General features: G+C 43.7%; 1 protein-coding gene across 2 annotated transcripts in view; it reads left to right on the forward strand.

Annotated features, from left to right (window-relative positions):
* Window positions 1-21,603, forward strand: part of NGLY1 (N-glycanase 1) — a 57,897-nt gene that overhangs the window by 2,979 nt on the left and 33,315 nt on the right. Inside the window, exons 1-3 of one of the 2 annotated variants that reach the window (XM_078151349.1) lie at window positions 10,540-12,890; window positions 16,053-16,167; window positions 17,222-17,458. In XM_078151349.1, the coding sequence (XP_078007475.1) occupies window positions 16,153-16,167; window positions 17,222-17,458 (252 nt within the window). In that variant the 5' untranslated portion in view covers window positions 10,540-12,890; window positions 16,053-16,152. Of the gene's footprint in view, window positions 1-10,539; window positions 12,891-16,052; window positions 16,168-17,221; window positions 17,459-21,603 lie in introns of those variants that run through there. The other variant, XM_020971073.2, reaches the window with a different exon arrangement.

The following is a 21,603-nucleotide window of genomic DNA, read 5'->3' on the forward strand; positions in this document are numbered from 1 at the left end:
CTAGTTAGCTAACTATTTCAGCTGCTGTCACAGTTCCTTAATCACCTCAGGTGACTCCCAAAGCTCTACAGAGATCACAGAGCGTAGAGCTGGAGATTTGGAAGGGACCACAGAAGCTACTTGTCCAACCCATACCTAAAGGAATCCTCATTGTAACATAGCCTCTGCCTGGGGAACTTCCAGGAGAGCCTACTGCCCCCCCAGGCAGTCTGTTGCCTTTTGGGTCAGCTGTAATTGTGAGGAAGGAGCCTAAATTGGACTCTTTATGGTTTCCACTGCTGCTGCCCCTCTGGAACCAGATCGAATAAATCTAGTATCTCCTGCATATGACAGCCCTCAGATACTTGGAGGCAGCTGTCATGTCCCAAGTCTTCTTTTCCTCAAACTCAGCAATCTCCAGTTTCTTCAGCCAGTCTCCATGAGATGTGGACTCGGGTCCCTTCACCATCCCCATCTCTCCTCCTCTGGCCACCCCTGTTCATCAGTATCCTCGAATCATGGTGCCAGAACTGTGCAGAGATGACGTCTGACCGGGAGGGAGCACAAAGAGGTTATCGTCTCTCTCAGGGTATCCCAAGATTATATTTTCTTTGTTTTTGCTACATAACTACTTGCTCTTATTGACCTTGCAGTCCAGTCCACCCCCCAGATCCTTTTGGATTCTGACTCTCATCCATTGTGTTAGCTTTCCGTCCCAGCCTTGTGTCATCTGCAGACTTGTTAAGCAGGCCATCTATTCCTTGTGCACGTCATTGATAAAGGTATAGGTGGCATTCTTACCAAATTAGCAAATGACTCAAAGCTAGTCAAACCTCCTCATTCCATGAGGCCCAGAGAGATGGTGACTTACTTTTATCCAAGGTCATACTATGTCTAGCCCTAATCTCTGCTGAGCCCCCTTCCCACTTCTCCAGCTGCCTGTTTTATAGCTTTATCTGGATGGCCTGCCACCCCCTTAAACTCAGCATGTTCTTTTCCTCCCTTTCTCACTCCTGCCTCCTCTCCCATCCAACCCACCTTGAAACTTTCACCTTTCAGTTAATGACACCAATATTCACCTAGTAATGAAGATTCAAAACCCTGGGTTCATCTTTGACCTTTCACTCTCCCCAATCCCCAGATTTCAGGCCACAGGTAGCCTTCTAGGTCCTCGGGTGCAGCCTTTTGACTGAGTCCAAATTTTACAGAATTAATCCTTTTATTAAGGGGATTTGTTCTGTGAAGTTTAGATTCCGTCGAAGGGCTGCACTTGAGAACCTAGAGGGCTACATGTGATTTCAAGGCCACGGGTTGCCCACCCCTGCCCTAGAGAGTCAGATCAGTTGGCCAAGTCTTATAAAGTATTCCCCTGTATGGTATTCCATCTGTCCTCTCCTCTCCATTCACAATGCTACTACCCTAGTTCAGGTCCTTATCACCACTTGACTAGTACAATAGCCTCCTAATTGGTTTTCATACTTCAAATCTCCTTCTTCGTTCTCTGTATAGCTACTAAAATAATTTTACAAAGGCACAGTTCTGATTGTATTTTTTCATGTCCAAGCACTTCCAGTAACCTGCTACTACCTCTAGTATAACATACACATTCTTTAGTCCAGCGTTTCAGGCCCTTTAAAGTCTGATTCCAATTTACCTGGGTTTCCAGTCCTGATCCTTCTGAGTCTGAGTTCCAGACCTACATCTCCATTTGGTTTTAGGACTTTTTTACCTGGATGTCCCACAAGCACTGAAAACTCAGCTTGGCCCAAACTCAACTTATTGACTTCTTAAATCTGTTCCTCCCTCTGACTTCAGTATTTGTGACCCTGGCACGATTCCAGCTGCCTGTGATTCAGAATCTCAAGGTGCCCTTTGACTTTTCCCTCTCCCTGATGTCTCATGTCCAGTTAGTTGCCAAGTTTTTTGATAACATCTCTCTGCGTTCTATCCACAACCTTTGCCTTGGTCGGGGCACTCGTGGCCGTGGGCTTCCTAACGATTCTCTCGGCCTCCACCCTTTGCCTTGGTCGAGGCACTCGTGGCCGTGGGCTTCCTAACGATTCTCTCGGCCTCCACCCTTTGCCTTGGTCAGGGCACTCATTGCCGTGGGCTTCCTAACGGTTCTCTCGGCCTCCACCCTTTGCCTTGGTCGAGGCACTCGTGGCCGTGGGCTTCCTAACGATTCTCTCGGCCTCCACCCTTTGCCTTGGTCGGGGCACTCGTGGCCGTGGGCTTCCTAACGATTCTCTCGGCCTCCACCCTTTGCCTTGGTCAGGGCACTCATTGCCGTGGGCTTCCTAACGGTTCTCTCGGCCTCCACCCTTTGCCTTGGTCGAGGCACTCGTGGCCGTGGGCTTCCTAACGATTCTCTCGGCCTCCACCCTTTGCCTTGGTCGAGGCACTCGTGGCCGTGGGCTTCCTAACGATTCTCTCGGCCTCCACCCTTTGCCTTGGTCGGGGCACTCGTGGCCGTGGGCTTCCTAACGATTCTCTCGGCCTCCACCCTTTGCCTTGGTCGGGGCACTCGTGGCCGTGGGCTTCCTAACGATTCTCTCGGCCTCCACCCTTTGCCTTGGTCGGGGCACTCGTGGCCGTGGGCTTCCTAACGATTCTCTCGGCCTCCACCCTTTGCCTTGGTCGGGGCACTCGTGGCCGTGGGCTTCCTAACGATTCTCTCGGCCTCCACCCTTTGCCTTGGTCGGGGCACTCGTGGCCGTGGGCTTCCTAACGATTCTCTCGGCCTCCACCCTTTGCCTTGGTCAGGGCACTCATTGCCATGGGCTTCCTAACGATTCTCTCGGCCTCCACCCTTTGCCTTGGTCGAGGCACTCGTGGCCGTGGGCTCCCTAACGATTCTCTCGGCCTCCACCCTTTGCCTTGGTCGGGGCACTCGTGGCCGTGGGCTCCCTAACGATTCTCTCGGCCTCCACCCTTTGCCTTGGTCGAGGCACTCGTGGCCGTGGGCTTCCTAACGATTCTCTCGGCCTCCACCCTTTGCCTTGGTCGAGGCACTCGTGGCCGTGGGCTTCCTAACGATTCTCTCGGCCTCCACCCTTTGCCTTGGTCGAGGCACTCGTGGCCGTGGGCTTCCTAACGATTCTCTCGGCCTCCACCCTTTGCCTTGGTCGGGGCACTCGTGGCCGTGGGCTTCCTAATCAAGCACATCCGTGTTTACCTTCTGAAGCTGGGGACAGCTCCCTTCTTGTCTTCATGTCCCCAGCGCCTCCTGCAGAGCTTGACACGCGGTGTTGAGTATACGCGCTTGTGAATTGACTTTGTCTTTTTATGATGTTGCTTTGTTGATATTGTCGTCTTCTGCTTCCTTCTCCCTGCGTCTGCTCACAGGGACCTCCCCATCTTTCTCTAGAGAACTTTTGTCATGTATTGCTGCACAGTAATAGTCCACGACACTCATATTACCATAGGTTTTTTTGGTCATTCATCATTTGGTAGGTCCCTGTTTTATTTTTCTGTTACTTCCTACCACAGAAGACATTTGCTGTGAATAATTTTCCTATCTGTTGGACCTTTGTTTCTGGCTTTGACTTACTTGGGATATGTGCTTAGGAGTGGCATCTTTTAATCAAAACGTCTGAACAGTTTAGGCATTTTTTCTTTCACAGTTGCAAATTGATATTTAAAATGACTGGACCACTTCCTAGCCGGAACAGTAGTCCAGAAATGTGTATGGCTTCACTCAAGCCCTCCAGCACTGATTGCTGCCATCTTTTGTCATTTTTGCACTGTGAGGCAACATCTCATGGCTATTTTAATGTATGGTTTTCTTACTGTGAGGGGTTTCAGGAATGTTTTCATGTAGCTACTTCGAATTTTCAGTTCTTACTTGAAAACTACGCCTATCCTTGAGCACTTATTTTTGAAGATTGGCTCTTGGTGTTCCTGACGTGGTGTGCTAATTTTCTCCAACCCCACCGTTCAGAATCTTCGTCTGTCTTCAAGACTCAGCTCAGATGCCATGTCCTCTGGGTGGCCTTTGCTGACTTGCTCAGCTGAAACTGTTTTCTGCCTTCTCAGATGTCCTTGGACCACATTGTCTGAATTTCTTTGCACCCATCACTCTTCACCTTGTATCATCTGTATACATGCTATGTCCTCCCTTGAAAGTATCTTGCACCCAGGCCCCATGTATTTGTTGAATTGAATAGGAATATATATTGGTCTTGGAAGAATCTTAGTTCAGCCAAGCAATTTAAAGTCATTAAATATGAGTAATTGGGGAGCACACTAGCACGGGGGGGATCGGGAAGGAAGAGAGGGAATGGGTAAGGCAGAGGAGAGAAGGGCGCACATTCCAGGTCAGGGGGACTAGAGATTGAGCATTGTGTGTGAGGAAGAAAGGCAGTCAGCTTGGGTGGATTGTAGAGGGATAGAAGGGGAGTCATGTATGGTGAGGCTAGGAATATCTGTGGGGATCAGGTGGTGAAGGGCTTTAAAAGCTAAACAGAATTTTCTATTTTGAGCTAGAGACAGTAGAGCACCTCTGGATCTGGTAGGGTAGGGGAATGACAAGGTAGGATCTGGGTTGGTTGGGAGGAGACTCGAGGGAGTCAGCAGCAGATGACCACAGCGGTCTAGGCCAGATGTGCTGAAAGCCAGAACTGAGATGATGAGAAGCTGAGTTGGCCGGATGAGACGGGAGGGATGCACGGAGGGAGAAATGCAAAGACTCGGCAACTGATTGTGTGTGTATGGTGAGGGAGAGAAGGGACAAACCTGGGAAATGAAAACAATAAGTGTGCCTTTGACAGAAACGGGGAAGTGTGAAAAAGGGCTGAGTTTTGGGGGGCGGGGAATAGATTTCCATTTGGGGCATTTTAAGTTTGAGATGTTTCTGGTACAGCCAGTTTGAAATGTCCTCGAGGCTGCTGATGGTGCGGGACCGAAGCACTGGGGAGAGACCACGAGTCTGAGTCCTCGCCTTGGTGACGATAGTGAATGATGAGGTCACTGAGAGGAGGAGTGTGGAGAGAGCAGAGGAGAGCCGTTGTCTTGTCCAGCTCCCTTTTCAGAGGAGGAAGCGGAGGCCCACAGAGCTTTACTGACCTGCCAACTAAGACTATACAGTACGTGGCAGTCGCAGTTCAAATCCAGCTCCTCTGACTCAAAACCCAGTGTTCTCATAAGAAGGCAGGACGGGAATGCTGGGTGTGGGAATGATCTGTGTTAACATGAGATTGCCAAGGGAGAGAGTTGAGAGAGAAGAGGAGGCCAAATTCAGAACTTCAGAGAACATCTCCACTAAGAGGTTGGGAAGAGGCGAAGAAGCTAGAGGAGAAACAGTGAAAAGGGATAGAAGGAAAACCAGAATGATGTGGTATGTCGGAAATAATTTTCAGAATAGCTTATCTGGAGGAGATGGTAGTCAACGTGCCAGATGCTACAGAGAAATTAGGGAAGGTCAGAAAATTAAAATGGCCGTTGGCCTTGGTGATTAAGAGATAGCCTTGGAGTGAATAGTGTCAGAGGAGGGGTAAGAAGACGTACTGCAAGGTGGTGAGGAATTAGTTTGAGATAATTTTTTCATGATGTTTGGCAGCAAAGGAGAAAAGAGATGAGTTGGTTAGAATTCAAGGAAACTTTTTTTTAAAGGATTACAGAAATTTGAGCATTTTTAGAGCCATGGGAAGAGTTATAGAGAGGAAGATAATGAAGATGCAGGAGAAGGGCAGGATGATTGCTGGAACCTGGTCCTAGAGGATGTGGAAGAAGATAGGATCTAGGATTCAGGTAGACTAGGAATTAGCCTTTTCAAAGAGCAGTGATATCTCTAACCTCCAACAAGAGGGAAGGAGGAGAGAGTGGGTGATAATGCTAAGAAATTTGGAGAATTGGAGAAGTAGGTTAGTGTGTAGAGAAGGATATGCAAAAAAAAATCATTAGGAAAACACTTTTAAAATCCAAGAAGCAAAAAAAACCAAAGTACAAAGACACGGAGGAGTTTTGTTACTGTTAGCCAGTAAACATTTATTAAGGACCCACTATGTGCCAGGCTGTGCTAAGTGCTGGGGATACAGAGAAAGGGAAGAAACAGCCCCTGCCCTCAAGGAGCTGACAGTTTAGTAAAAGAGACAACATGAAAATAGCTATGTGCAAACAAGATATATAAAGGATAGATTGGAAGGCAATAGTATTGAGAGGAATCAGGAAAGGCTTCATGTAGAACATGGGATCTTAGCTGGGACTTGAAGAAAGCCAGGAAAGCCAGGAAGCAGAGGTGAAGAAGAAGAGATGTTCAGTCACGGGACAGAGCCAGTAAAAATACTCAGTTTGGAGATGGAGTGTGCTGTGTGAGGAGCCCCCCTGGGGGGCAGGGTCACTGGATCACAGAGGATGTTGGAGGTTGGGTGGACTAGGGTATGAGATGGTTGGATGGTCTAGAGAGGAGTCAGATTGTGAAGGGCTTTGAAAGACAAGTGGAGGGTTTTATATTTGATCTTGAAGGTGATACAGAAATGTTGGAATTTGAAAGGGACAATGCCATGGTCAGATCTGTTCTTTAGAAAGATCACTTTGGCAGTTGAATGGGAGATGAATTGGAGTGGGCAGAGACTTGAGGCAGGTAGATGGACCCACCATCAGGCTATTGTAATAATCTAGATCTGAGGTGGCAGCATCAGAGGAAAGAAAGGCACATATGCAAGAGATGTTACAAAGGTAACATCCACGGGCCTTGGTAAGTGATTGAATATGAGGACTCAGAGTGAGTTGAGGATGGCTCCTAAGTTGGGAGCTTGAGGGGCTGGGAGGATGGTGCAAGATGATTCTAGAAACGCTTCTGAATTGCAAGGCAGTAAAATGTAACCCCCTGCAACATGGTTTTCAGACAGTAATGAGAGAAGAAAGTGAAAAATTAAAAACAAAACTACCTTGTTACATTTAATAAGTATATGCGATTTATTGTTGTTGAGAGTTGTTTTCAGTCACGTCCGACTCTCTGTGACCCCATTTGGGGTTTTCTTGGCAGAAATACTGAAGTGATTTGCCATTTCCTTCTCCAACTCATGTTGTAGATGAGGAAACTGAAGCAAACAGGGTTGTCTAGAGTCACACGGTTTGTAAGCATCTGAGGCCAGAGTTGAACTCAGGAAGCTGTCTTTCTGACTCCAGCACCCGTGCTCTATCCACTATACTACCTAGCTACCCTGAAGTATATACATACTTCTAAAAAACAAATTATGTGTAACAAGCTGTTTCTTATATAAGACTCTTTCCTCTTTGTGTATTGAAATGTTTATCTTTATTACATTATTTGTGATTAAATTTTTTATTAAATTTATTGTGATTAAATTCATAATAAAAAATAAGATTTATTTATAAGGTTTATTTTTGTTATTTATTTATAAGTTAAAGAATTACGTGGTTAGAGTGTTAGAATAGTGGTCAACATAGGAGCATAGATTAAGAACTGCCAGATGCCGTAGGGGTCTTCTAGTCCAAACCCTTCATCTTACAGATAAGGAAGTTGGAATCCAGAGAAAGAAGCATCTTGTCCAAGGTTCTATGGGAAGTTAGTGTCAGAGCCAGGATTCTAGACAAGCCTCTCTCTAATTCTCCTCTATGTCACACTGCCTCCTATTCCCTGCATCTTGACATTTATAAGAACAGAGGTGGGATGGAAGTAAAGAAGATCATGAGACAGAGATTAAAACTAATGAGAAAGTTGGGATCTAGGTCCTTACAGGTCAGATGATAATAATGAGGGAGAAAGAATGATATAAATGGATTAAATACACACTTTTTAAAAAAAGTGTTTTATTCTTTTTTTTCTACATTACTGTCACTTCCCAATGATTCACTCTCATCAATAAAACCCTTCTTTGTAATCAGCAAATACATTAAAATCTTTAAACAAATTGTCATATTAATCTATGTCTAAAAATGTAAGCCTCACTCCACAGGGTTAAGTCCATGGGTTTTGCAAACAAGTGCGAAGCATTCTTCACTGTCACTTCTTTTGAGCAGAGGTGTCAAACTCTCTGCCCAGCCTGCACCAAATTAAAAAGTAATTGAGAATGTTTAACAAAATAAATAAACAGTAAGACATAGTTAATGTTACTTTGTGGTTTTCCAAGTCAGTATGGGCCACAGAGATCCATATCTATTTGAGTCTGACAACACTGCTTTAAAGTGATGATTTGATCACTGCATTGATCACAATTTTGAAGTCTTTCCAGTGTCTTCCTTTATAATATTATATTCATCATCTAAATTATTTCTTGGTTCTGCCTTTTCTGTTGCTCTTCAATGAATACAACTCTTCCCAAGCTCTTCGTGTTTCATCGTTTTCTGTAGGGCGGCAGCATTTCATCCCATTAAGACACCAGAATTTGTTAAGCCATTTCCCAATTGATGGGGACCCATTTTTCTTCCACTTTGATGCTATAAATATTTAATATTTAATAAATATATAAATATTTCACATACATGGGATCTTTCTCTGTGTTTGACTTTCTTAAGAGGCTGAACATGAACGTGCTCTCCCTTAAGAGGATGGCTGTGTTGATGCTGCTTTCCCAGGGTTTTCTTACTGACCTCTCCAACCAATCTTTTCTGTCCTGGATCCTGTCCTTCAGCCGTTCTGCCAAGATTCAAGAAAAAGGAGGCATAACAGCTGGAGAATAGGACACAGAGAAATTGATTGCTGGAGTGGAAATGATGAGAACCTTGCTTGGGAGGGAGTGACTCCTGCATCTTAGAAGCTATGATGGAGAACAGGAGGAAAGCCAGGAAGCATTTGACAGCAGCCTACATTTTGGGAGCATTTTTCAAAGAGTTCAGAAAAAAGATAGGTAGGATCCCATGACCTAAAGTTACTTAGGAGAAGCCCTTAAGAATGCAATTCCAAAAGCAGAAATAATTCCAGTGAGGAAGAATAGTGGAAGCTCTCTGCATGGGAAACTTACTGAACAATTGGCATTTTAAAAGGCAGTAGAGAAGAAGGAAGCCAGGTCGGATGACCAAACATGAATACAAAGGCCTGGCAGAGTCATGGCTGAGAAGCGGGGTGCTGAAGCTCAGGACCCAAAATTGAAGGTGGTGAGGAAGGCCAAGGACGACCAGAAGGAAGTTATTGAGAAATTGAAGTCCCTATTGAAGAAAAGAGGATCACAGAAGGAGTAGAAGAACCCCTGCTCTAGCTGGATGTGGGACCATGTTAACCACTGACCCAAAGAAGGCAGAACTGCCTGGCTTACTGTTCCTGTTTTCTCTGCCAAGCAGGGTGATACTTGGGCCAGAAAGAATAGAGCAATAAGTTAATTCCCAAGATAGTAATGGAGATAGTAAGAAATTATCTAACTGGCCTTGACTATTGCAAGTCACCAGGCTGAGATTCGCAACATTTTCAAGTACTGAAAGGACTAATACACGTGATTGTTGAACCACTGTTGGTGATCACTGGAATGTGGAGGTTGGAAAACCAAGATCTTGCCTCAGAGGATCAGCTGAGGAAAAAAAGGGTGTTGGGCCTGGGGAAGAGAACATTTAGTGGCAATGTGATAAATGTTTTGGATATAAATGTGGAAAACGTGGAAGAGGAATTAAGAGTTTGTTCTGTTTAACCCTAGAGATAAATAGGCAGTTGTGGCAAATAGACACCTTTAGGCTTGATGGAAAGCCACAGTAGCTAACAGTTTGAGCTATCCATGAGGGGATTGGGGTGCCTCAGGAGGTCCTGAGGTTCTCCAAACTCCCTCTGTGTCTTCAAGGAAAGGCTGGGTGATCTGGGGTGGTTGGGGTTCTGGGGTGGCTTCTGAGGTCTAATTCTGAGATCATTCTGGCAAGTTAAAAGGCGATTGAGTTAGAGTGTGAGGTGGGGATCAAAATATATAACATGGGGCATTGTTACTGTACTGATGGAAGATAGTAGAAGAAAGACCACAAGATTTAGAATCAGAGAAATTGGATTTGAATTTCCAGGTTTTGGGCTGAGCACTTGTGTGATTCTGGATAAATTACAACGTCTCTGGGCCTCTGTTTTTCATTGTTTGTAAAATGAGTTTATAAGATCGCAGAGTTAGATCTGGAAGGGACCCTAGAGGTCGTCAGGGTGAAGCCCCTCATTTCACAGAGAGGGCGAGTGACCTGTCCGGAGAGTTTCATAGCTGTTAGGTGCCTGTGGTGGGACTGAAACCCACTTCTTCCTAACTCCAAGTTCTTTCGTCTGTCCTCTACACTAATGGTGTGAAACTCAAGTAGAAACAGGGGCTGAAGCTAACTGGAAGTGGCTTAGAAGCCACCTGTTAACATTATCTGTGTTCTATTGTATTTTTATTTATTTTGTTGAGTATCTCCCGATTACATTTGACTCCGGTTCAGGCAACATTGTGAGTGTCTGCCACCTGCATTCCCCATCCTTCTACCCTTGAAGCTGAACTAGATAACCTGGCTGGGGGTCTTCTTAGCTTTTGTCAGAAACCCTTCCTCTTGTCCTGGAACCCTTCACTTCTTAATGATTTCCCACTTTGTATTTGTATCCCAAACACAATGCCTTGTACATAGTAAGCATCTAATAAGGGCTTGTCAAATGGCTAGATAAATCTTTGTTCCTCTGTGAAGTGGGAAAAGCTTTGAATTTGCTCAAGAAGGTCATGATAATCAAAGGATAGTTACAGTTGAATGCTGAATAAAAATTGTATTGTTAGAGACCAGGGGAGTAAGTTGGTAAAGACATGTAATACAGTGCTCTAGACCACACATTTTTAAATGCCATTTATTTTTCCAGAATGAAACTGTGGGCATAGGTGGAATAGGTGAGGACTGTTCAGGTTGGGCTAGTGCCTCTGGTTAGAAATGGGAAAGAAATAAAACACCCCTGGAGCATCTTAACAGTCAGCAGAAGGAATTCTGTGTAGCCACAGCAGAGGATGGAGATTCAGCTAAGAATACAGGACTGATTGAGCTAAGTACAGCTTCTTTGCCTTTGTATTGCTTATGGTAGTCTACAAGCCAAGAGCCAAGTCCCAACTGCAGTGCTGTGGCTTTGTGTACATAGGTGATCTGGAAGCTGTCAACAGGCCCATGGCTTGGTGATTGGTGAACTTTAACCTTACCTTGGCTAGAGCCCAACCACCCCACCGGGGCCTAGCCGTTCCCAAACCATGCTGACTTGTGTACTCCTTTCTCCCCTAGCTTTCTATCTCCTCTCTATGTGTTATCTTCCCCTTTAGAATGTAAGCTCCGTGAGGGCAGGCTCTGTCATAACTTGGTTGTATTTGTTTCGCCGTCGGTTGGCACAATTCCTGGCCCACAGTAAGTGCTCAATAAATACATTTTTATCCATTCAGTTGCGTCCTGAAGCCAGTTTAATTGCCTTTTAAGAAAAAGAACTAGCCCATCCCTCATGGCAGGAGACTGTTGACATTCCTACCACCACAACAAAAGACATGGTGACTCAGTTAAAGTTCACAATCCTGGGGAAAGTAAAGGATCAGTCTGGGTTATAGAGTAGGGAGTTTAACTGCCAGACACCTTGAGGGGTGGGAAGTGAGGAAGAAATCATTTGCCAGGTGCCTTTGAATCAGGGACAGACATAGGTCATAGCTGGTTCAGCGGACAGCCAAGGATCTACTGTAGCTGTGCCTTAAGAATTGGTTTAACTCCAGGTGCTACCTCCTCCAGGAAATTTTCCCTGCTCCTTCTGCATGTTGGGGCTCCCTCTTTCTTCTCTCCTATATTTAATTGTGTAATGCTGTGCTCCTCGGGTAGAAGGTAAGCTCCTTGGGCCTCCAGAGATGGTTGACTGCTACCTGCTTTTAGTGATCTGTGTCAGAGACCCATGATACTTTCAGAAGGAACCAGAAAGTGCTGTTAGGGAGGATGAAATTCTGGTCAAGAAATGAAAGGCTTCAGGACGGTGGTTGTGTTTTCCTGCCTGCTGCTGATTGTAAGCCAGAGCTTCAGATTTGAGAAGTGAATAGCTGATTAAGAAGATGGTCTCTGAGAACAGGATTTGGGTTTCTGTTCTGGGGCTTAAACTGTGAGAAAGATGGGCTTTGGCTCAGAGGTAGAGTACACCCACAGAGGAGTGCTGACGTAAATGCTTGTCTCGTCTCTAAGTGTTACAAATCTGATCAAAAGGAAAAGACAGAAGGAAGTGGAAAACTGCCTACCCAGAACCACCAAGCCAGATGAGAGAGTAGCTACAGCATAGAAAGATCCAAAGGACGTAGAATCCAAGAAAGGACCAATAATAAAACCCATGGTCCCAGGTATTCATACACAAGTGTGTGTAAAGTGTAACAAGCAGGTATATAAGAGATCCAGATTCAGAGAGACAGATTTTACCTGAGTTTCATCCAGGACTTGATTGGGATGGAACTCATATCAGAAATATGCCACTGGGAAGGCATACTTTAATAGGAGCAGAAGAGATCCCAAGGGGCGGAGCAGGCTAGCATTGTTTGTTAAGAAATCCAGGAATGAAAAGGACTAGAGAGGTGAGGAATGACAATGAAGCCTTTGGACGAAAAACCAACAGAGGGAGAAATGAAGATCGTGTTAGAGAGTATATTATAGACCACCTAGACAAAAGTAGGAAATTAATTAAGAGCTTAGGAAACATGACAGGTCCGAAATAGAAGTGTGATGTAGTAGTGATGGAAGACTTCAGTCTTCTATACTTCCTGAAGTTTGGGGCGGGGCCCAAGGCAGAACAGCTAATAAATGTGTGGTTTCTTTTAATGATGATGACCATTTATGTTTCAGAAGCAATGAGTGGAACTGATGCTCTCTACTTTATTCTGACCAAAAGGAAGAAATTGGTTACCAAGATTGAAATGAAGCAAACATTTTTTGGTGACATATTTGTGATTAATGCATCTTACAGTTTGTGGTAGAGAAAGAGAAGAAAAGGAGAAATTAGTCCAATGTGCACCATGATCCATCAGTCAGTAAGCATTTATTAAACACCTACAATGTGCCCGGCGTTGTAGTAGGTACCGGGAACTCAAAGGCGAGATGAAAGTCTACACCCTCAAGAAGCTTACATTCCGTTGGGTGAGACAGCATGTACACCTAAGTATCTTCAAAGTAAATAAAAGGTCACTCAGGGGCTCTGGTGAAGCCAAAAAAGACCTCCTGTAAGAGGTTTTAAACTTGAGTTAGGCTTGGAAGGAAACTGGGGTTTTTAGAAGGTGAATGTGACGAGGAAGTGGATTCCAGGAAGGGCTGCCTCCTGTGCAAACGTGTGGCAGTGAGAGATGGAAAGTTATGTGTGAGGAGGACCAAGAAAGCCCGTTTGACTGGACTATAAAGTATGTTAAGGGGAGTAATGCATGATAAGCCTGGAAGTGTTGGTTGGAGGTAGATTGGAAGGCCTTCGAACGGCAAACAGTTGTTTATGTTTGGTCCTTGAGACATGGAAAGCAATGGACATTTCCTTCACTGAGGAGTGCCGTGGCCTGGTCTCTGCTTTAAGAACACCATTTTGGCATCTGTGTGCAGGATGGATTGGAGTGGGGAGACGCTCCAATCACGGAGACCAGTTAGGTTATTGCAGTCGTTCAGATGATAAGGGCCTGACCTGGGATAGTGGAAGGGTGATCAAAGGGAAGAGGATGGGTGAGAGATGTGGGAGATGTAGCATTGAGGAGACGTAATTACTGATTAGGTCGGTGGAGAGGGAGGACTCTGAGACTGCAAATCGAGTGACTGCAAGGATGGGCACCTTCAGCACAAACTGGGAAGTCAGGAGGAAGAGGGAGTTGAGGGTAGGGATGGAGGAATAACAACTTCTGTTTGGATGCCTGTGGCAAAGCGCAGTGTGTTCAGGCATCTTGGTCACAGGGTTCATTGTCTTGTGGCTGGAAGAAGGGGAGCCAGTCATGGGAAATGCAGGATTGTTTCACAGTTTAATATTCTTGGTCATCGGTGGTTGAAAAGAAGGGGGAACTTCACAGTCCATCTCATTACCGAAAGAGACTCATGGGAAAACCCTTACACAGGTTTTCATTCTGAGATTCACATCTGGTTCTGCTGTCCTCCGTGGAGCCAGCCTCCTCCTACTGGGTCTGACCTCACTGCCCTCAGCAGCACAGGGAATGTTCCTTAAGGCTTCACTGTTTTTTAACTTCTCCTAGTAGGAATCTGAGGTTAATATTTTATCCCGAAGGCCACAGGGAGTAAATGAGCTTCATCTGAGTGGGAGTGACTTAGTCAGTCCCATGCATTCGGAAGATAATTTTGTCAGGGATGATGGATTAGAGAGGGGGAGAAACCAGGGACAGAGAGGCCAGTTAGGAGGCAGATAGAGTAGTGCAGGCCCGAGGAGGGTAGCTCAGGCCCCAGAACACACTCCTCGTTTATCTTTGCCATTAAAGAGAGCTTTCTTGTTCTTCCAGTGGTTGATGTGAAAGGCCCAGACCTGAGCTTCCAAGAAGCTGTCATGGAAGCCTCCTAGCTGAAGGTGAATGTTCAGGGTCCTTTGCCCTTGCCATGCTCTGCTTTGCATTGCCTTTGTGCCCTGTCATTCCTTTGGCACATACTACATCCCCGAGTGAACTGTATACTCCCTGATGATGAGGCTGGCCTTCTTCATCTTTGTGCCTCAAATACTTTCTTGCCCTCAGGAGGTGATCGTTTGGATTGAAGATGGCATGATGGATGATACAGTCTGAGACCCTAGAAAGAAAAACTGGGAAAGTTACAGCAGAGGTCTGCTTGATAAAATGGTAGACTAGGGGCCAGAAATCCTTGGGTCTCTATCCTTCCTCTGGCACTCAAAAGCCGCTTTATGTCTGAACCTCAGTTTCTTTGTCTGTAAAATGGCACATTACCTGTTATTTCAAGACTTAAATGAGATAATGTGTGTGGAGAATTTTGCAAACCCTAAAGCATCTGCTAGATTTTTTTTCATTATGTAAAAATAAGCACTAAGTAGAAATGGATGAATTAGAGGTAGAGCCCTCTAAAAATGTTTATAAGAGCTTGTAGGGAATAGAATTAGGGTAAAATAAAGCTGTCCTGTCAAACGTCGTCAAACCCAAGTTTTCTCTGACCCCAGAGCACGAATCCAAAAAGAAGTATATTATCTTGATGCAGTTACTAAAGACTCTGGGCCCCAAGTCGAAAGGTTGTAGAGAAGAGGGGATGGGCAGGTAGGTGACAGCCCCAAGGGAGGTTACAGATCTTTGTTAAAAGGAAGGATGGGGTAGAGAAAAGAAAGAAAAACCACAATTTCTGGGACAACAGGAATACTAGTCAGGTGGATTGTCTAGTAAGGTTAAAGAAAAAGGAACACCACACTGTAGAGAAAAATGAAAATGTTAGTTGATTGTATTTTAAGGAAGCTTGTAACACGTTTATATGGTACTGTGAGGTGGCCGTGCAAGTGTTATTAACACCAACTTTACAAATGAAAAAAATTGAGGCAGTGAGAAGGAATTTGCTTCTCTTCCAATCCAGGTCTTTCCTTCCCCTATAACGCATCGCCTCCAATGTGGAATTCATTTGTAGCTGTGGATGTTTTACTGCCCGAGACAGATGACTCTCCATTGGTTTTGCTTCCCTGTTTTTTTTGGTTACAAGGCAGTGCTCCCTGGGGGGGTTGGGGGGGTGGGCAGGGAGGGACACCTGAAATAATTGTAAGGTAAAAATTACATCAACAACAGAACTTGGAAAAATAAGCCATCGATTGTGTGGTGTGAGACCCGAATCTGTCATTCTCACGCAGCAAACTATCACGTTAAGTCTTTTTTTCTTCTTTTTTTAGCTCCTTAAACGTTCCCTAAAGATTTATAGTTGTAACAGTTATGTCCACTGACAGTCATACTGAGTTCCCCCCTTTGACACATTTTGTCCACCATGGTCCTTTCTCTGATCTGGGTGGTAACATTTACTTCATTACCAGCCCATCGGGTGACTGACAGAATCCGTAATACTGGACCTCAGGTTATAGATCGTCTTTAGTGTAGACTTGGGTGATAATACCTGCTTTACTTAGCTCATGCTGAAATACACTTAGATCTTGGAGATGAAAAGATGTCAGAAAGCTAAGGTGCTATGTCAAATTAAGGGAATAGTTAGAAGTGAATTTTTTGTTTATTTCTTATCAGAAACCCTAATGATGAAAAATACAGATCTATCCGGATTGGAAATGCGGCCTTTTCTACTAGGCTCTTGCCTGTCAGAGGAGCAGTTGAATGCTTGTTTGAAATGGGCTTTGAAGAAGTAAGTATTTTTCAGGAGCTCGTCAGTTTTACCCGCTTGCCAGACATGTAGAGATGGGCGCTTCCCCACTGGAGTCATTCATGAATTGGTAAATTAATTCTTTAGCTCTTAGACTTAGAAAAACCTCAATATGTGTCAGCTCCAATTTTACTGGCCTGAATCTCTTAGGTTAAATAGAGTACTATAGATAACTATTTTGTTTTTGGCTTTGAGAATGATCTAGAAAATGTGTGTGAGCACCAGTGCCCTGACCCTCCCTGATGGCCTGCCATCTCCTGTTATCAGTTTCAATTTGATCATATCATTGTAGATTTAAAGAGGGAAAGGACCAAAGACCATAGAGAGGTCAGTACAAAGGAAGTAAGGGCAGAGGGAGGATTTGTACTCAAGGTTGTCGGACTCAAAGGCCACTGTTCTGTCTACTGTGTCCCCCAATGCCCTTTTGTATTGTTTGGGGAACACGAGGGCGTGGTGCATTGTTTTTTGTTTTTCCCAAAGTAGAGGGGAACATGTATGATGTCATAGCTTATCTAAAGGTTTTTTGGACTAAGGTTCACAAAAGAAAAGATCTTTTTAAAAAAGTCTTTGCCTGGATAAGGCAAAGTCCAAAAGTTTTATGTTAATAAACTGGTTGCATGTGTCTAGCACAAAATAGACATTGGTCCCTATGAGCTGATGCTTGTTAGTGGTATCACAGCACATAGTAGTTCATGGGTGCCATAGTACACAGAACACTGGCCTGAAGTCAGGAAGACAGGAGTTCAAATCCTTTACTTGCTGTATGATTCTAGGCAAGTCATTTCACCCCTGTCTGTCTCAGTTTCCTCACTGTAAAATGGGAATCATAATTGTTGTATCAAATGTAGTAATAATTGTAAAGCGCTTAGCACAGTGCCTGGCACACAGTAAATACTATATAAATGTTAATCGTTATTGTATAGTAGGTACTTTATACATATTTGTGGAATTAAAGCAGCACATTCTGCCATCTTGGTTTCTAACAAATAGTAAGCAGAAAGCAAAGGATGAATTTCTGTATTTTTGTCTATTTCAGGGAGAGACACATCTTGTGTTTCCCAAGAAAGCATCAGTCAAGCAGCTTCAAAAAATCCGTGACCTGATTGCCATAGAGAGAAGTAGCAGATTGAATGACTCAAATAAGACCCACACACCTCAAAGCCCCAGGAGTGATGCTCAGCCCGTGACATCCCAGCTTTCCAGTCCTGCCGAGTTAACACAGCGCCCGGCAAACAGTCAGCTGCAGTCAGCAGCTACCCGCTCTGCTCAGACGGTAATTCTGGGTCTGGATGTTAAAATTGTAAACCACGTTTAAATAGAATAACATGGACAAGCCTTTTGAGAGAGAGGTCATTTAAAAATCATTTCCTGAGTTATGCCAGTTGTTCTTGGGGCTTCTTATCCCCCCAAAGGAAACCCTTCATTGTTGCCTTTAAACTGGCCATGTGGCTGCCAGATTTGTCATGAGATTATGAAAAATGTTCTCTTTCTTTTCTTCTCACATGTGTCCTCATGTTGGTGTTTTACTATAATGAGGAGATGCTGAGTTACTTATGGCCGCCCCCTACATCCTGCTTCATTTTTTATTTAAAATAATAGGTCCTAAACTGTGAGCCTGATAAAGTGATTTGCCAGGGATCCAGCTTATTAAGTGACTTAAATATGATCAATAAGCAAGCACTTGCTGTAGACAGAATAAATATTTCGCACAGGTTACTGTTTTTTAAAATAATAGGTATTGTTTTGATAAATAAAAAGTAAGTTCATTTAAAAGTATTACTGAATCCATAATAACTTTTTGTCATATCATGTCTCAAAGAATACTAAGAATATTCTTAGGACTCTGTGAATTTTTTTTTTATAATCAGAAAGTTGTTCATCAGAGATTGGAGTTTGTTGCTTTACACTTAGCATAGATCAGCAGTACAAATTCCTGGGGTCCTGGTGACAATTCTACCTTTAAAAATGTTACAGGTTGGAATGGATTGCTTACCTGAACCATACTTTAGAGATAATTTAGTCCAGAAGCATGATATAACAATGATGGGGGACTTCAGTTAACTAGACATCTTCTGGAACTCTGCTTCTTGAGTTACCTTAGCTATAAATTCATTCTACAAAAGGTTCTGGGTCCCACCAGGGGAAATTTTATTCTGTATCTAGTTGTACTAACACAGTTTTGTGGGAGTGGAAATTATGGGAACCCTCGGGGAAGTGATCTGTTTCTTTTAGAATTTAATAAGAAAAACATCCAGGCATAGTCTGACATGCATCCTAGATTTGGGGAAAACATTTCACAAGGTTCAGAAGAAACATAGAATGTTTTCGTTCACAACCTGTTATGGATATGTTTTGCATGACTATACATGTATAACCCATATTGAACTGCTTGCCCTCTCGATGGGGGGGGGGAGGTGGAGGGAGCAAGGGAGAGAATTTGGAACTCAAAAGTTTTATAGATGAATGTTAAAAGATTGTTTTTACATGTAACTGGGGGTAAATTAATTAATTTTTTAAAAAGAAGAAGAAACATTAAAGTAGTACTTTAGATTAAAGTACTTCATTGAGGTGATCCGATCCCAATCTCTGGAGGAGGGGGGGAACCATGGACCAAGCCTCCTGAGCATGGAAAGGGCCTTTAATCCTGTTGCTCCAATCAGATTCTTGGAGAGAAATCTGAGATTTGAACCCCTGTGGGAAGGCTAGGCTTCAGCCAGTTTTGATTGTGATCCCAAGAATAGGGATCTGAGACTCTGCACTCACTTTCCTATAATCTGAGACTCAACCCGCAGGCCAAGAATGGGACCACAGAATGTTTAGTTTTAGCTCCCCAAGAATGAAGGAAAGGGGAAGAAAATAAGTATTTATATAGATACAGATGTATAGCGCCTACTGTGTGTCAGGCACCGTGCTATGCATTTTACAGTTATTTCCTGTGATCCTCAGAACAACCCTTTGAGGTAGGTGCTATTGTTATCCCTACTTACAGTTGAGGAAACTGAGGCAAACAGAAGTTAAGTGACACGGCTTTTAAGTGTCTGCATCTGGATTTGAACTCAGGTGTTCCTGGCTCCAGACCGAGTGCTCTATGCGCTGTGGAGTTCCCTAGCTGCCTTAAATAAGTGATCAAAAATGAACTGTTATGATGCTAGGCGTGCTCAAGATAAACCAACTCAGAAGAGGAGAATAACTCCAAAACGTGTACAAGCAAAACCTTCCTCACCTCCCGCCCCCAAAAAAGGCATAGCTTGCCTGCAAGATCTATTAGAATTCCTAGAGGAAATGATATGAGTTTGGAAAATGAGTTTAAAATGAGGTTATAAATGAAATACATGATAGAGGAAAGAATTGGAAAAGAAATGAAAGCTATAGAGGAGAGATTTGGGGAGGAATTAACAGCTTAGGATAAGAGGTACAAAAGCTTTTTTAAGTAACAGATTCCCTGAAAAGTTGAACGTTCCAAGCAAAAGTCATTGATTCCATGAGACCACAGGAAATACTCAAAGTCAGAGATTGAAGAAAATAGAAGAAAATGTCCCGTCAAAAACAACTGACCTGGAAGACAGATCAAGGAGAAATGATTTGAGAATTATTGAGAGACTTCCTGTCATGTTACCAATGATGGAGGACTAGAAATTTCTCCGACCCCCATGACCTCTCAAATGTCTCCAAATCAGGAATTATATTCCCGAGAAAAAGCAATGTCAGCTATCTCCACGATCAAGGACACCAAGAACCCTGAAAAGATAAACACTTGTTGAACTAACAGCAGAGAAGGCTAATAATCCCTAATCCCTAAGGTGATCTCACCACCCACTTCACCACCACCTACCACACACTCCCAGTGATATTGTATAAACTGTCCTGTTATGTACTTGCAACAAAACTTAAACCTATACTCTGATTCCCCCCTCCCTCGCCCTCCAGCATACTCAGGCTGTAGTAGCAGTGCGGCAGCATCTGTACCCACAAAGATCAGTCAGAGAACTGCGAAAATGAGGATGAGATGTGTGTAACTGTGCGTTCAGTTGGACTAGTTCTGTCCCTTCTGCTACCCCCCAAAGTCACTTATGGCAAAGACCAAGGCTAGTGAATCAGGAGTTGCCCATCATAGGAGGAAGCTGAGATGCTTTGAGATCCAGTCAAAAGAATCCATAGATTGTTTCCAGAAAGGAAAGGGGAAAAAAAGCAAACCGTATGCTCCAAACTCCAAGAGTCTTAGTGGTTAAATTTAATGATTCCACTGAAACAGCAAGTTTTCCAAGGAACCAGGAGAAAGACCTTCAAATATAAAGGAAATGAAGTTCTGACTGCATAAGCCTATTCTGTACCCACCAGAAACTAAAGGATGGAATGGAATAATGTATTCCAAAGACCAAAGGAGCTCAAGATGAAACCCAGGTGACATGCCTGAGCCTAACCATAAATAAAAAAAAGATGGGTGTTCAATAAAAAAGAGACGTTCAGAACATTCCTAGAAATAAAGCCATGCTTGAAGAAACTATTTACTTCTCAAACACACCGGGCAGCAGAAAGGCTGGGTAAAGAAATCAACCTAAGATGACAACAACATCACTATCAAAAGAACAACTGATAAGTCATTAAGAAATTTCTTTCTAAACATAAACAAGGGTGAAAGCAGAAATCAGATAGAATCAGTGGTGAAGAAACATGCCTGAAACATCATAGACTAAACCTCAGAACACCTAGCCTACAAGTGAGTCTTTTTTTTTTCTTGGTAGGACTAAATTATGAAATGGAAATTTACAAAATGGAAGGGTGTAAAGAAGGGGACAGGGGATGAAGAAAATAGAGGGAATATATGATGTATCCTAATCAAGTCAGAGGCTAAGAATGAAGGAGAAATAACTCCTGAGTCTCTTGGGAAGAAGAGAGCGTACAGGAAAATGATCAAGGAAGTAAAGGAAAGGATTGAAAAAGGAGAAAAGAATGAGGAAAAATCTTGTTTCAGTGGTGGGAGGGAGTATTCCTGATGAATACACTTACGGAAGAATAGAGATATTCTGTAAAGGGAGACAGGGACTTGGAGGAATTTGGTGCTTAGAGAAACCACTCATCCTGCCTCAGGAGGAGAGGAGTTCCTGGGGGTGGCTGACATCCAGAAGAGTGGAGGGCATGGGTCCAAGAAGAGATTTAGAGGCAAATTTGGTGGGGAGGGAAGGGCAAAGGTCAATAATCAGAGCTATAGGAAAATTCCTGCCATGGAAGAATATCTTCTCTCTTACCTTCAGGAATTGATATTTCTGAGAATGAGGCAGGAAGAAAAAGGAAGCTTCGTACAAGGCCTACAAAGGAATAACAAACTTTTTAGAAGACGGAACCTTAAACAAGTACCTTGAAGTCTTAATTCCATGAAGAATACAGAGAATAAAGAAATACTAAATAAGTAAAAGATCT

The sequence above is a fragment of the Phascolarctos cinereus genome, unplaced genomic scaffold (genome assembly GCF_003287225.1).
Source record: "Phascolarctos cinereus isolate Bilbo 61053 unplaced genomic scaffold, phaCin_HiC Scaffold_1;HRSCAF=81, whole genome shotgun sequence".
NCBI classification, from domain to species: domain Eukaryota; kingdom Metazoa; phylum Chordata; class Mammalia; order Diprotodontia; family Phascolarctidae; genus Phascolarctos; species Phascolarctos cinereus.